Source organism: Rutidosis leptorrhynchoides, chromosome 2 (assembly GCF_046630445.1).
Source record: "Rutidosis leptorrhynchoides isolate AG116_Rl617_1_P2 chromosome 2, CSIRO_AGI_Rlap_v1, whole genome shotgun sequence".
Taxonomy (NCBI): Eukaryota; Viridiplantae; Streptophyta; class Magnoliopsida; order Asterales; family Asteraceae; genus Rutidosis; species Rutidosis leptorrhynchoides.
The window spans coordinates 567,581,141-567,594,789 of record NC_092334.1 but is presented as its reverse complement, the minus strand read 5'-3'; the positions used below and the strand labels follow the sequence as shown (position 1 = coordinate 567,594,789).

Here is a 13,649-nt window from a genome sequence, read left to right as displayed (position 1 = left end):
GTTTTATAGGGATAAACATTAGTGCATTTTTGAATTTTCTTTTCATGCATATTTGCTTTGTGTTATATTTATGCAAAACGTTGTAAACATAATTTTGATGTTGTTTTGGTTAAATAACATTCGTCAACTATAACATATCATTCAACAAATTTTCTTTTACAAACCCGTGATTTCACGGGCCTTTTCACTAGTTTTAGTTATATTGCATTAAATATATCTGTGATCCATATTATAAAATGTATGCAGTTTGAATTTGTATGTACTCTGAACTTTGCTCCTATTATCATGCTTGCAGTGTTTTCTGTCTTTATATAGTTTGGATCGGATCACCATTCACCTTCAACGTCCAAGTATTTCAAGAACTGTTTATTGGTATTGTTAAGTAAGCGATGCACTTGTGTAACGACATGTTCACATTTTCATGGTTCCATTTATGTCACTGCATTGTTTTAGCTATCCATCAACTTTGTGCTTTCCTGAAACTTGTTACGATTTTTCAGTATGGTTTTATAGCTTCTTCGCTACTGTGTACTTGTGTCTGTTTTGCATACTGCTTGAGGTACGATCGTTCAATTGTTTTCAAAAGCCATTTATGATTGTTTGATTTTATCTTCCGTTTTTCTTTCACTTTTTTTTTTATTAATCCCCGTTGGATTTGATTGGGAGTAGTTTTATATAAGAAATATGCAATTTTACTGTTCATTACCTCTTCCTTGTGTCACGTGCAACCTTTTTGTTGATCACGACCACTCCCAATTTGTTGCTTCCTTGTCTCATGTTTGAAGTTAAAGCACGCTAAAAAAAAACGATCATTTAAACCCCACATCATGTCCCGCTAAAAGATTGATCTAAACCCCATGTCACTTATCTTATCGTAAATAAAACCATTACCTTCAATAAAACAACGTTGACAAACAACCATCTCTTGGCCACTCAACACATCCATTCCTTTAATAAAAGTTAAATTCTAAGGTTTTCCCGGTTTGTGTTATCCGCGAAGGTGAGTAATTTAACTTCATACTCTACGTACACAGCAGGAATACTCTCTAGATGTTTTCAACCCTTCCATGACTTCCCCAATATTCGAACCTGGGACCAAAAATGTGAAGGCCCCAACCATTGGGCTCCCTTAGATGCAAGGATCATCTTTTTTAATATCCCCATAAATCATATTTAAAATACTTATTAAACAATTATATTCTTTTGTTTATTAATCTAAAAGATCAATATATTGATTTACATCTGTTATATAGTCAGTTATATAGTTCATTCAGAATAATTATCAAACAGTTTATTATTGTTTCGAATCAAATTCAATCAGAAGTTTTGAATCATTAAGACTTTGAACCATTAAACGCTTAATTATTCTGTTTTATCGAACACATTTACTTCAATATATAAAATGGTTTGGGGTACATATTATCATTCACAAAACTTTTCACAAATTATCATAGGTTATTAGACAAATAGGATTTTATACAAAACAATTTGCGAGACCACCTTCGGACGAAGGTATTCGCAAGAACTTTTTGATTTTGCAAAGCAATATTATTTTTATTTTTGCAAAATTATTATAATGCGTTGGAGTATCCGCGTGAATAAAAACGATAGAAGTCGCGGAGAATCGGAAAGAAGATAGAATTATAGAATTATATTTAGCATAGTCGATTTTTTTGTTAAGGGTAGTGTTTATAAACAAATGGGATTTTTTTGTGAAAGGCAAGTAGTTTTATTAAATTAAAAAGGAGCACGAAACAAAATCTAGCAAGAAGCTAGATAAGACGCTAGACCACACGCAAACACACAATTTACACGCACGAAAACAACAGAGACTCGAACACAATCATTAGACACAAAATCAACGTTTCGCGACTATCTATTTAAAAACTACGATTCCGAATCCGATGATGCGCAGGAGGAGCAACATGAGCAACAACCATCTTCCTCTTCCGATTCTTTCATCACTTTCTCGATAAAAACTCTTTCGTGCCATCAAAAATTATCTCGTCGTCGGTTACGTTTCATATATTTCCGTCCCCAAACATGCCTAATGAAATGGCTTTTAATTAGAGGATTGACATGTTTTTCTTTAGCACGAAAACGAGCAACCGCGGTGTGGTTTAATATAGAGGTCACGTCACAGTCATTGTCGGGAGGATAAGGATTAATCTCTGCACATTCATCCAGGACCGGCCCAATTGTAGAAAGGCCGTCTTTTTCAGAAGTAATTGAACACTCTGGCCCAATTTTTTGATCCGACCCAATTGTTTGCTCCAGCCCAACATAAATTTGAAAATGCATTGGAAATGGACATGAGTCACGCGTGCTATTATTGTCCTCGGAAGCATCACAGCCGACTTTGGGGACCGTAACCTGGTCACTCGACGATTGGGATTCATCACTCGACGATTGGGATTCATCCGACAGTTTAACGGCATCAACATCTGGTAGAGAGTATTGAACCGGAGGATCGCCGGTCCTAACATCGATTGTATCACACGACCTAATCTCACCTTCTTCCTTCTCGTCGCCATCCTCTACAGGTAGATTATTACTTTGTTCATCCAACAGAGTTTCAGTGTTTTCCACAGTAAAGGATCGATTGAAATCATCCATATATACTGATTCCAATTTCTCACTTGTCACTTTCTTGTCCTCACCCGAGATTTCGTTAAAACCCACCGAATTATTAATGCCAGATTCCGAATTGAAACCTTCATCAGCAATGTCGACATTGAGCTTGTTCACTTCGACCAAAGTCCAAGATAATCGGTCATCGTTGAAGCTAAACACAAGGTTATGGTTGCTAACCGAAGCAGGTAGGTCGAAGACTACCCATTTACCACCGACTTTTATTTCAATGTGATTAGGGTTAGGAATCGGCGTCACATTGGAGGGATGGTTAGAACCTGCAAGTGATTCTGCAAAGCTTTTCCCATTCCATCTGGATGTTTTCGAAGAACCCTGATTCCAGGGGGCTGAAGGGAAGACTTCAAGACCGTCGATATTCAATTTGGGGTCTTGAATTTTACAAGACAAATGGGATTTTATAAAAAGCAATTTACAAGAACACCTTTGAATGGATATTCGCAAGAAGTTTTTGATTGGGTTAAAGCCATAAATAGGCCATATACTTTCAGTTTTGTTCCAATGTAGGCTATATACTCCAAAAAATACCAATGTAGGTTATATACTCTTAAAAGTTGTATCGATGTACACAAATTTAACAAGTTACCTGCTGAACCGGTAAAGTTGATTATTTAACAATTTTTTTGCATTTTATATGGCTACAAATAGGCCATATACTTTCAGTTTTGTTCCGATGTAGGCTATATACTTTCAGTTTTGTTCTAATGTAGGCTATATACTTTCAGTTTTGTTCTGATGTATCACCAACATCATTCTCCATGTAGGATGTCACGTCATCGTTTAGTTGTTTATCCGGTTAATAAGTTTTGTTCGTTCATATTAGTACACTTTATGAAAGTATATAGCCTACATTGGTATTTTTCAGAGTATATAGCCTACATTGGGACAAAAATGAAAGTATATGACCTATTTATGGCTTTAACCCTTTTTGATTTCACAAAGTAACATTTTTGTTTTTGCAAAATTATTATAATGCGTTGGAGCATCAGCAAGGAATAAAAATGATAAATGTTCTAAAAAGTTGGAAAGAAGATGGAATGATATTTACCATAGTAGATATTTTGTTAAGGTAGTGTTTTTAATGTAAAGGTAATTCCCTATTCCCTAAGAGAAATGCTACATTATCAACATCTTCACAATTATTATAATTTTTATTTATTTTAAACGGTATGACCAAGGTTGCAGAATTCGCTATTCGGGGATTAATCGGTCGGGACTTTGAAAGGATTAATCAATAATTCGGGGATTAATCGGATTGTACTGTATACATTTAAATGTTAAATTTTAGAAACTATATGTGTAATTGTAGAAAAAAAGCATAAATATTAAGATAATTTTTTAACATAATTGTCTAAAATTGTTCATTTTGCTTCAAAATTATAAAATTCTAGTTTAAATTCATGTTAAAATGTTAACCATTTTTTACTTTGACTGACTTCGATTACCAAATTTGATTTTGATCCATCAATTGACATTGACCGTTTAATTAAATGGATTTTTGAAAATCGAAATGGATTACTCCTAAAAATGATTAATCGGAGATTAATCGGCGAGTAATCGGGTTTTTTACAACACTGGGTATGACATAAATATCAACATTTTGTTAATTAACTATTGTGAGCATGGAAGTTTAGCCAAGTAAATGTTGTAAGTTGTTAAGTAGCATTACTTTAATTTTGCTAAGGGCAGTTAGTTATACAAATGAATGTCGTTTATTTTGGATTTGTCGAAAGAATTGTTAGTTAAAGGTGAAGTATGTATCGTGTAAGTTATCATATGGTGTTTTCAAGTAAAAAAGAAAAATAATTCGGTTATTTGGTTATACACATAAAAGAAGAGAAAAAAAAAACCATGTTAATTTAGAAACAAGAAAAAGCCGCGAAAATACTATGTTGCCTTAGACTTGTAACAACAACAAAACTCAATCGGTCAATCCCAAATAAGTGAGGTATGAGAGAGGTAATATGTAAACAATCATTCATCTATTATAAAATAAAGAGAAGTTATTTCTCCATCCAAGAGTGAAACATCCTAAGAGTAGAGAAAATCTTTCCTCTCAATGTTCTATAAATATAGAGATTGATTCTGAACAGATCTCCGGCTAATAAGTAGGTTAATAAAAAAAATGTAAGAAGTCATTAAAATGGTAGAATCAAATTTTTATGAATTTTAACCTGTATGAAGTTCAATTTAGGCTCTAAGCGACAGTTAAGTAATCAATAAATCAACGCTTACTGTTAACTCGATTAAACTTACATGTGCAATCCTTATATATCTATAGATAATCGGTGTAATTATAAAAAAAAATAACGATGATAGATGTAGTTTACTCTCAATTTCAAGAATTATCAGTTTAACTTATCACCTTTGATTTATATTTATATAAGTTCTTAATTAGGGAAAAAAATCTTACACGAAATTTTAACCAAACCAGTGGTCATAACTTATAAGAGTGTGCTTAAAAAAAAACAAAACAAAAACCTCTGTTAAATTTTGAATGTTCTATATCACCGAGTTATTTCAAATAAGTGATGAAAAAAGGCTGTCAGGAATCAACTTTCTGCGAGGGAGTACGCTAGTCTAGCTCAAAGGTTGGTTCACCTCCATTTCTTGCTGTTAATCCTGTTAAACTAAACCGATGAATCGAAGAAATCATGTTGCTTCTGCTGTTAATGCTTTCATCAACGTCAAAGGTGATCTTTCTTCTCCCCACAATTTCTCTAAAACCCCCTTTTCATATTCCTTTCAATTTCAATTAGGTCTTCGATTTAATCCTCCTCATAATTCATTTTTAGCAGCCTCCATCCACTCCAAATCTTCCTCAATTCAGAATGATTATGTTTATGATAATCGCCCTTTATCTAGGTATCAAAAAGTTACCAACCTGAATGATGCTTACAATCTGTTTGATGAAATGACTCATAAAAGACCTCTGCCATCTGTGGTTCAGTTCAATCAGTTGTTGACTGCTGTCACCAGAATGAAACATTATTCTTCTTCACTTGATCTTTTCAAACACATGTGTTCAATTGGTGTTCCTCTTGATAAATACAATATTAGTACTTCTATCAAGTGTTGTTGCCACTTGCACCGTACCATTGAAGGTTTTGCACTTCTAGGTATTTGCTTCAGACAAGCCATTGTACCAGATGTGTTCATTTTTAGTACACTATTAGATGGACTTGTTATAGAAGATAGGATTCTTGAAGCTGAGGTATTCTTCAAAAAGATTATCAAACATAATCTCTGTGAACCTAATGTAGTTATGTATAGCACAATGATTAAGGGACTTTGTAAGGTCAGAAAGAATGTTACTGCTATTGCTTTGCTCAGGCTAATGAATGAAAGAGGTCATAAAGCTGATGTCGTTGCATATAGCACCATCATTGACAGTCTCTGCAGGGACAAAATGATTGATGATGCTTTTGATTTTTTCAAAGAGATGGTGTTTCGCAAAGGGATTCTACCAGATGTCATCACATACACCTCTTTGATTCATGGTCTTTGTAATTTAGGTCGTTGGGATGATGTTTGTAACTTACTAAAAGAAATGGAGGATGAAAGAATCTCTTTGAATGTGCAAACCTACAATGTATTAGTGGATGCATTTTGCAAAGACGGTAAAGTAGATGAAGCACAATCTGTTATCAACATCATGTTAGAGAGAGGAAAGATTCCCAACGTAGTAACATACAATTCACTTATTGACGGTTATTGTTTAAGAGGTGAAATGAGTAAAGCAAAAACAACTTTTGATTCAATGACACTTAAACGTCTGGTTCCTAATGTTGTCACTTACAGTAGCTTAATAAATGGGTATTGTAAAAATATGATGATAGACAAGGCCATGGATCTGTTTCTTGAAATGGCAAGAATAGGTTTGAAACGTGATAAAGTCACTTATAATTGCATGATACAGGGATTGTTTAGTGTTGGGCGTTGTACCGCTGCTCGCAAACTCTTTGATGAGATGCTTGCACAAGGTCAACTTCCAGATGAATTAACTTATGGAATAATTTTGAAGGGTCTTTGCAGCAACAATCTGGTAGAAGATGCAATCTCTTTGTTCAAGTTAATGGGTAATAGCAAGCTCAATTCGGATATTGTTGTGTATACCATCCTGATTGATGGTGCAAGCAAATGCGAGAAGTTTGATATCACAAGGGTTCTTTTTGAGGACCTAATTAATAAAGGCTTGAAACCTGATGTTCAAACGTATGTTGTGATGATTAGTTCTCTTTGTAAGGAAGGTCGACCAAGTGATGCAAAGAAGTTGTTTATAAAAATGGGTGAGAGTGGTTGTCCGCCGGATGATGTTACGTACAGAGTTCTTCTCCAAGGATATCTAAAAAATAAATACTATGATGATGTAGAGATGCTTTTACATGAAATGGAAGGAAAAAGTTACTCACTTGATGTTACGACCTTGACATTGTTAGTGAATCAGATAGCAAGTGGTTCATTGAAGGATACGTTGCTTAAGTTGATAGGTAGGCTAGTCCCGAAATACTTGATGGAAACTTACGAATAACCTCATTAGGAGCATATGGTCAAGGAAATGGTTGAATGATGTGTAGCTAACCATCTTCTTTGTTAGTATGTTTTTGCTACAATGTTGTAAGTTATCAAGAAGCAAAGTTTTATTAATTATGAACATAATGTTAATTAACTATGGTGGACATGGATTATTAGCCAAGTAAATGTTGTGAGTTATCAAAAAGCCAAGTTTTATAATTTTCCAAGGGTGTTAGTTATTATAAAAATGAATGTTGTTTGTTTTGTAGTTTTTGATGAAGTTGTTAAATAAAGCTAGAGTATTTATATGGGGTAAGATGTCATTTTGAGTTATCTGTCAAAAACATTATCTAAGAAGATGCAGTTTTTTGAGTTTGTCATCCTAGTGCTGGTCTTAATTTCAATATTTCCATAGGTATGTTTATTTCTCCGTCTCTTGTACTTTTCTTATGCTCATAATAAATGAATCTTTTTTTCCTTATGTGCATTTTTATAATAAGCGAATGCTGGTGTTAGGATTTCGGTTGCAGCCCACCTTAAAATTGGTAACTTCAATTGCTATGTTAGTTTTGATATTATTATCTTAAACCCTGATTTTGATGCTGCAAATTTGATTTTAAAAATTAGGAATTCGTGTCTGATTCATAGACCATGTGATGACTTTTAATTTTGTAATTATAATAAACTTATGATATTAAAGGGATCAATATTATATAGATTTAATGTATGAAACCTTTTGTGTTACAGAAGATATCTGATTCTAATTAATTGTGTTTAGAATTCATCAGAGGCTGTTTTCTAAGGTTTTTTTAGCATCATTGCTTTACTATAAATGAGACTTAGATGCTTACTTCACATTCATACATCATAAAGTTGATATATGTATTGTTTGATTCCACCATCAAACATGCTCTATTTTCATAGTGAATTACTAGGAATTTTGACCCTTACAGAATTTGACCCGCTTTAACCCATTACCCAACCCACCACTCTGCGCTTCTGGCAACATTTAGGGCCATGTTTATTTGATCAGTTGGGTTGAATATCTAATGAAGGGTTATTTATTTTATGGTAGTTCCTGTACATAAGTAAGTTGTGTGAATTTACACATAAAACAATCAAGAGGAAAACGCGCTCTTTAATGATAGGAGATGTGGCTCTAAGTAGCGATCACCCCATAAGAATTTAAACAATGAATCTCAAGGATGTGATTGCAACTGGGAAAGGATGTAGTGTATATTTAGAGGAGCTGATTGATAGATAGACAGATGCATGTTTTGAAATTAACAACATCCTTGTTTAAAAAAATATATTCAATTTTGTGACACATCGCTTGAGGATAAAGAGGTCAGATGTTAATATTCGGTGCTCTACTTTCAAGTTATATAAATAAATTTGATTTTTAAATTTTAATCATAAATTTACTTTCTGTATCACCATATGTTCGTTCCATTGGTTGAAAAGTGCAACAAATGTAGTTTTTGCTGGCATTGTTTATTAGATTAGTTGAGTAGAATATCTGATGAAGGGTTATTTATTTTATGGTAGTTCCTGTACATATGTAAGTTGTGTGAATCTACACATAAAACAATCAAGAGGAAAACACGCTCTGTTCGGGTGGCCCAGTTTGAGCAGTTGGTGTATACAGAGTAAACTTGAGCATAAAGAGGTCAGATGTTGATCAACCGTCTGTTGTTTCACATTATTAATATTCATTGCTTTACTTTCAACTTATATAAGTTTTTAATATTTAATTATAAATTTACTTTCTGTATCATCATGTGTTTGTTCCATTGGTTGAAAAGTGCAACAAATATGCAAGGCCAAAGCACATATACGGACAAACGACGGCAGTCTTTCATATCGTATGATGACTGATGAGCTGCTCTGGTGATTCTCCTACATAAGATGGTCTTGTGTCAAATTTGCACAAGATTTTTGACCATTGACCAGCAACTCTGCAAGTCTTACAAAAGCTTTGAAATGGAACCTAGTTATTTGACTTTAAAAGTCAACAAAAGCTTTCACTTTACATTATAAACCTATCACATACCTAACATATAATCTTCTATACTTTGAAGTGGAACCTAGTTATATCCATGGCGTGTTAGTTTCAGAAGCAATGGCCACATTTATCGGTCAAGTCTTAGTTCTTTCGCATTTCAATCTTTGGAGCTCTGCCACCACTGCCATAGTAACAATCTTCTCTTATGTGTGAAATTTACAACTTTTTTAAACCTTTTTCCGTCATGTTTATGAGATGACACAAAAAAATGATGTATTATCTTATGTGTTCCGAAAGTTGTACATGTTCATTGCTTTTCGTGAAGTTGCCGTCTCCGTTTCTGTTATTTATTAATTTATTATTTCCACCTATTTACTTCCCTACGTATCAATTTTAACTCACATCCGAGTTTCCATTACTAGCACATAAACACACCTGTTTCAACCTTGTTGTACTTTGAGGCTTGTACTTTAAGGTTGATCGTGTTGTGTATGCTGTTTATGTAGTGGTTGCTCGTATGATATGTTTATCTCTAGCTTCTTCATAATTCTATATTTTTATATCAAATTCTTGCCTCACATTCAAGAAGTTGGAATCTCCTAAATAGAACACCCAAGTACTTGTTTTAATCTTCTTATTCTTTAATTCTTGTACATGAATTTTGATCGGGTGCATGTAGGCTGTGCAAGTAGCAGGATTTTTTTTCGCGAAGTGGGTATCTTTACTTTGTTATCCCGTGCATTACCTATGGACTTGTTCCTTGGGATTTTTCAAGAAGCAATCTTTACAATAAATCCCGATACAACGCACGTGGTTTACTTTTGAGACGAGACTCGATGCATATTCTTCAAAAAAAAAATATTCCTTATTAAAAAAAAAAAAAAAAAACTGTTGATCTTGTTACATCTTGACTTGTTGTACAGATAAGAGATGCTCTTTTGCTATCATCTTGACTGGAGAATGTATCAAAGTTTGGAGTTCTTGTTCTGAGGTAAAGATCATAAGAATCGTGGATTTTGACTTTTTGAGGTCAATCCTGCTATTTTTCCTAATTCATAATGACAGGAGCGTTTTTATAATTTTACGATAACAATTTCAAGTTTAAAAGTGCTATACACCAAACAACTCATGTATTCATTGATAGACTTTAAGATTGAAATATTTTGTATCTGTATCAGGCTCCCAAATTAGTCAGTTTGACCTAAAGTCAAACTATAAATAGAATCAGAGGTATAAACTTGTTTAGAAATGATATAATCCTTGTTACAGATTCACCATTATCATCCTTTTATCTATTTTTGTTGTGAGATTTAAAAATGTATTGATTACTTTTGGTTAATGCCCTTGTGTCTATTCTGCACTGGATATTTGACCAACAACTCTGCAAGTCAAACATCTTTGTGAAACAGATTTCCAAATTCAGATTCAGTAATAATTTTTTGAACTATTCAACACATCCATTATTTCACCAATAGAAGTTTTATGACATTTTCACTAATTAATCTATTGTCTTTTGTTAATTATAACCCATTTTGTTTCAAGATCATCATAAACTTTGAAGTGGAACCTTATATAATTTGACTTGTGCTTTTTCTAACCTGTCACTTGTGCTTTTTCTAACACTTACCCACCTATCATTTAGCCCTTAAATATTATAAGTTTATTATGTATTATGATGCAGATCAGATGTGGAACAACCTAGCGTCCACTATTAGAGGGGTGGCAAAAGAATCCTTGGGAGTGGCAGTTGGGACGTCGAGAGCCCAAAATGGTTGTAGAGAATCATGGTGGCTTAACGACGAGGTCCAAACTAAAGTCGTGCTTAAACAAGCGAGGTTTCGGGAGCTCACCTCCTTTAGAGGGGGGTACACTAGCAGACAGAACTAGCATAGAAAATAGCTATAAAGAAGCCAAGAGAGAAGCAAAGATCGCCGTTACACGTGCAAAAGATAAAGCTTACGAAGACTTATATAAGAGACTAGACTCTAAAGAAGGGGCAAACGACATCTACAGGATAGCCAAAGCTAGGGAGCATCGGCGAAGGGATCTGGATAACATCAAATATATCAAGGATGAAGCAGGTCAAAGCATAGTGAAGGAAGACAAAATTAGGAAACGATGGGAAGAATACTTCTCATCCCTTTTCGATGGGGGAAGGACTAGGAATGGAGAACCTCATGTCTATGATATGGCCCCACAATATCAAAACAACTGTTTCTGCACGAGGATCAACCATGGGGAAGTTAGAGTGGCCCTACGCAAGATGGGGAGAAACAAAGCAGTAGGACCGGACCAAATCCCCATAGAGGCGTGGCGGTGCCTAGGCGATGATGGGGTTAGGTGGTTGACAAACCTTTTCAACATGACGTTTAGAAGCGCAAAAATGCCAATGGAGTGGAGACTGAGCGAGGTTATTCCCATTTACAAGAACAAAGGGGATGCACAGACGTGTAGTAACTATAGAGGTATAAAGTTACTTAGCCATACCATGAAACTATGGGAGAGAGTGATTGAGACTAGGCTTAGACGAGAGACAAAGGTGTCAGAGAATCAATTTGGGTTCATGCCAGGACGCTCCTCGATGGAGGCAATTCACATTATTAGAAGTCTTATGGAGAAGTATAGAGAGAAACAAAAGAACCTACACATGGCTTTCTTAGACTTGGAAAAAGCTTATGATAGTGTCCCACGAGAGTTGATTTGGAAGATCCTTAATGGTAGAGGTATCCCAAGTAGGTATATAAGAGCTATTATGGACATGTACCAGGGGGCGAAAACTCGCGTTCGGACGACAGTAGGATACACAGAGTTTTTCCCAGTAGAAGTAGGTTTACATCAAGGATCTGCTCTTAGCCCTTTTCTTTTCGCTTTAGTCTTAGACGACCTGTCTCATAGGATACAAGGGAGTATCCCTTGGTGCTTGATTTTTGCCGATGATATTGTCTTAGTATCGGAATCCCAGGATGAGCTAAACAGAAGGCTGGAGCAATGGAGGAATGCCCTGGAACAAAATGGACTTCGGATTAGTAGACTTAAATCGGAGTATCTTAGATGCGACTACGGGAGGATCGAAGATCACAATGATACTGTGGATATTCGTATTGGGGATCAGGTCTTACATCCACATGATTCCTTTAGATACTTAGGATCAATGCTACACAAATCGGGAAGGATAGATGATGATGTATCTCACCGTATAAGAGTAGGATGGCTGAAGTGGAGAGCTGCGAAAGGGGTTTTGTGCGACAAGAAGATACCCCTTAAATTGAAGGGGAAATTCTTCAAGGTAGCGATTAGACCGGCCATGTTGTACGGATCGGAGTGTTGGCCAATGACGAAGGCCCAAGAGAGGAGGATGGAGGTGGCAGAAATGAGGATGCTTAGGTGGACGTGTGGTAAGACCATGTTAGACATGATACCTAATGGAATTTTTAGAAAGAACTTAGAAGTTGGGAATATCGTCAACAAGATGAGAGAATGACGACTTAGATGGTTTGGCCATGTAAGGAGGCGGCCACCCACAACACCGGTCAGGAGAGTGGAAGCCCTCACGGTTGGCGGCGTAAGGAGAAGAGGTAGACCTACACGTAGGTTGGAGGATAGACTGAAGCTTGACATGAAGGAGCTTTTATTGACCGAGGACATGACTTCTGATAGAAATTTGTGGAGGAGTAGAATTAGGATTGATGACTAGGTTGTATATATATTTTATTTTATATTCTTTTTTAATTTTCTATTTAGTTTTATATATTTTTATCGTATGCCTTTTGCCTACTTGCTTTTTTGCTTCATATATGTTTTTGCTTTTTTGCTTCATATATGGTTTTTTTTTTTTTTTTTTTTTTTTTTTCATATACTAATACTTATTGTAGCATATCCCAACATGTTGTGTGCATTACATTATACTTATTTACTTGCCTTATAGCACTATACCGTTACATGTCGCATTACATTATATCGCATTAAATTACACGTATTTAGATTTACATGCTACATGTCTTTATGCTTACATTGTATACTTATATGTTTTATACTGCATTGTATAACTACATGCTCTATACCTACATGCTTACATACACATTTTATACTTACATTGCTTGTTATACTTGCATACTTGACACTTACTTTTCACTTATATGTTCTTTTACTTTACTTTGTTACATGCCATATTTACCTTTACATTTTCCACGGTAAGGTTCCTTTTATCTACTTTACTTGCATTTAGTTACTTCACTTAACGGATTTCATGGTTCTGCTGGCCGGAGGTCCTTGGGAAGCAGCCTCTCTGCCCTATAGTATAGGGAGGGACGACTTCTTTTACCCGCGGACCGATAGGTATCCGTGGGGGGAGGAATGACTTCCCTTTTACTCTAGAGTAGAGGAAAGACTGTCTACATCTAACCTCCCCCATACTCCACTTTAGTGGAATTGGGTATTGTTGTTGTTGTTGTTGTTGTTGTATAACTGACACTAGATGATC

At 35.1% G+C, this 13,649-nt stretch overlaps 2 protein-coding genes across 2 annotated transcripts; both read left to right on the top strand.

Moving 5' to 3' along the window:
• The first annotated feature begins 5,232 nt into the window (after positions 1-5,232).
• On the top strand, positions 5,233-7,368 carry LOC139893162 (uncharacterized). The gene has a single exon (XM_071876312.1). The coding sequence runs from the start codon at positions 5,288-5,290 to the stop codon at positions 7,178-7,180; it is 1,893 nt and encodes a 630-aa protein (XP_071732413.1). The 5' UTR covers positions 5,233-5,287; the 3' UTR covers positions 7,181-7,368.
• A 3,569-nt stretch (positions 7,369-10,937) lies between these two features.
• Positions 10,938-13,215, top strand: LOC139889782 (uncharacterized). The gene is made up of 3 exons (XM_071872715.1): positions 10,938-11,756; positions 11,937-12,281; positions 13,042-13,215. Exons 1-3 carry the CDS (start codon positions 10,938-10,940, stop codon positions 13,213-13,215), a joined length of 1,338 nt encoding a protein of 445 aa, XP_071728816.1.
• Positions 13,216-13,649: the final 434 nt, after the last annotated feature.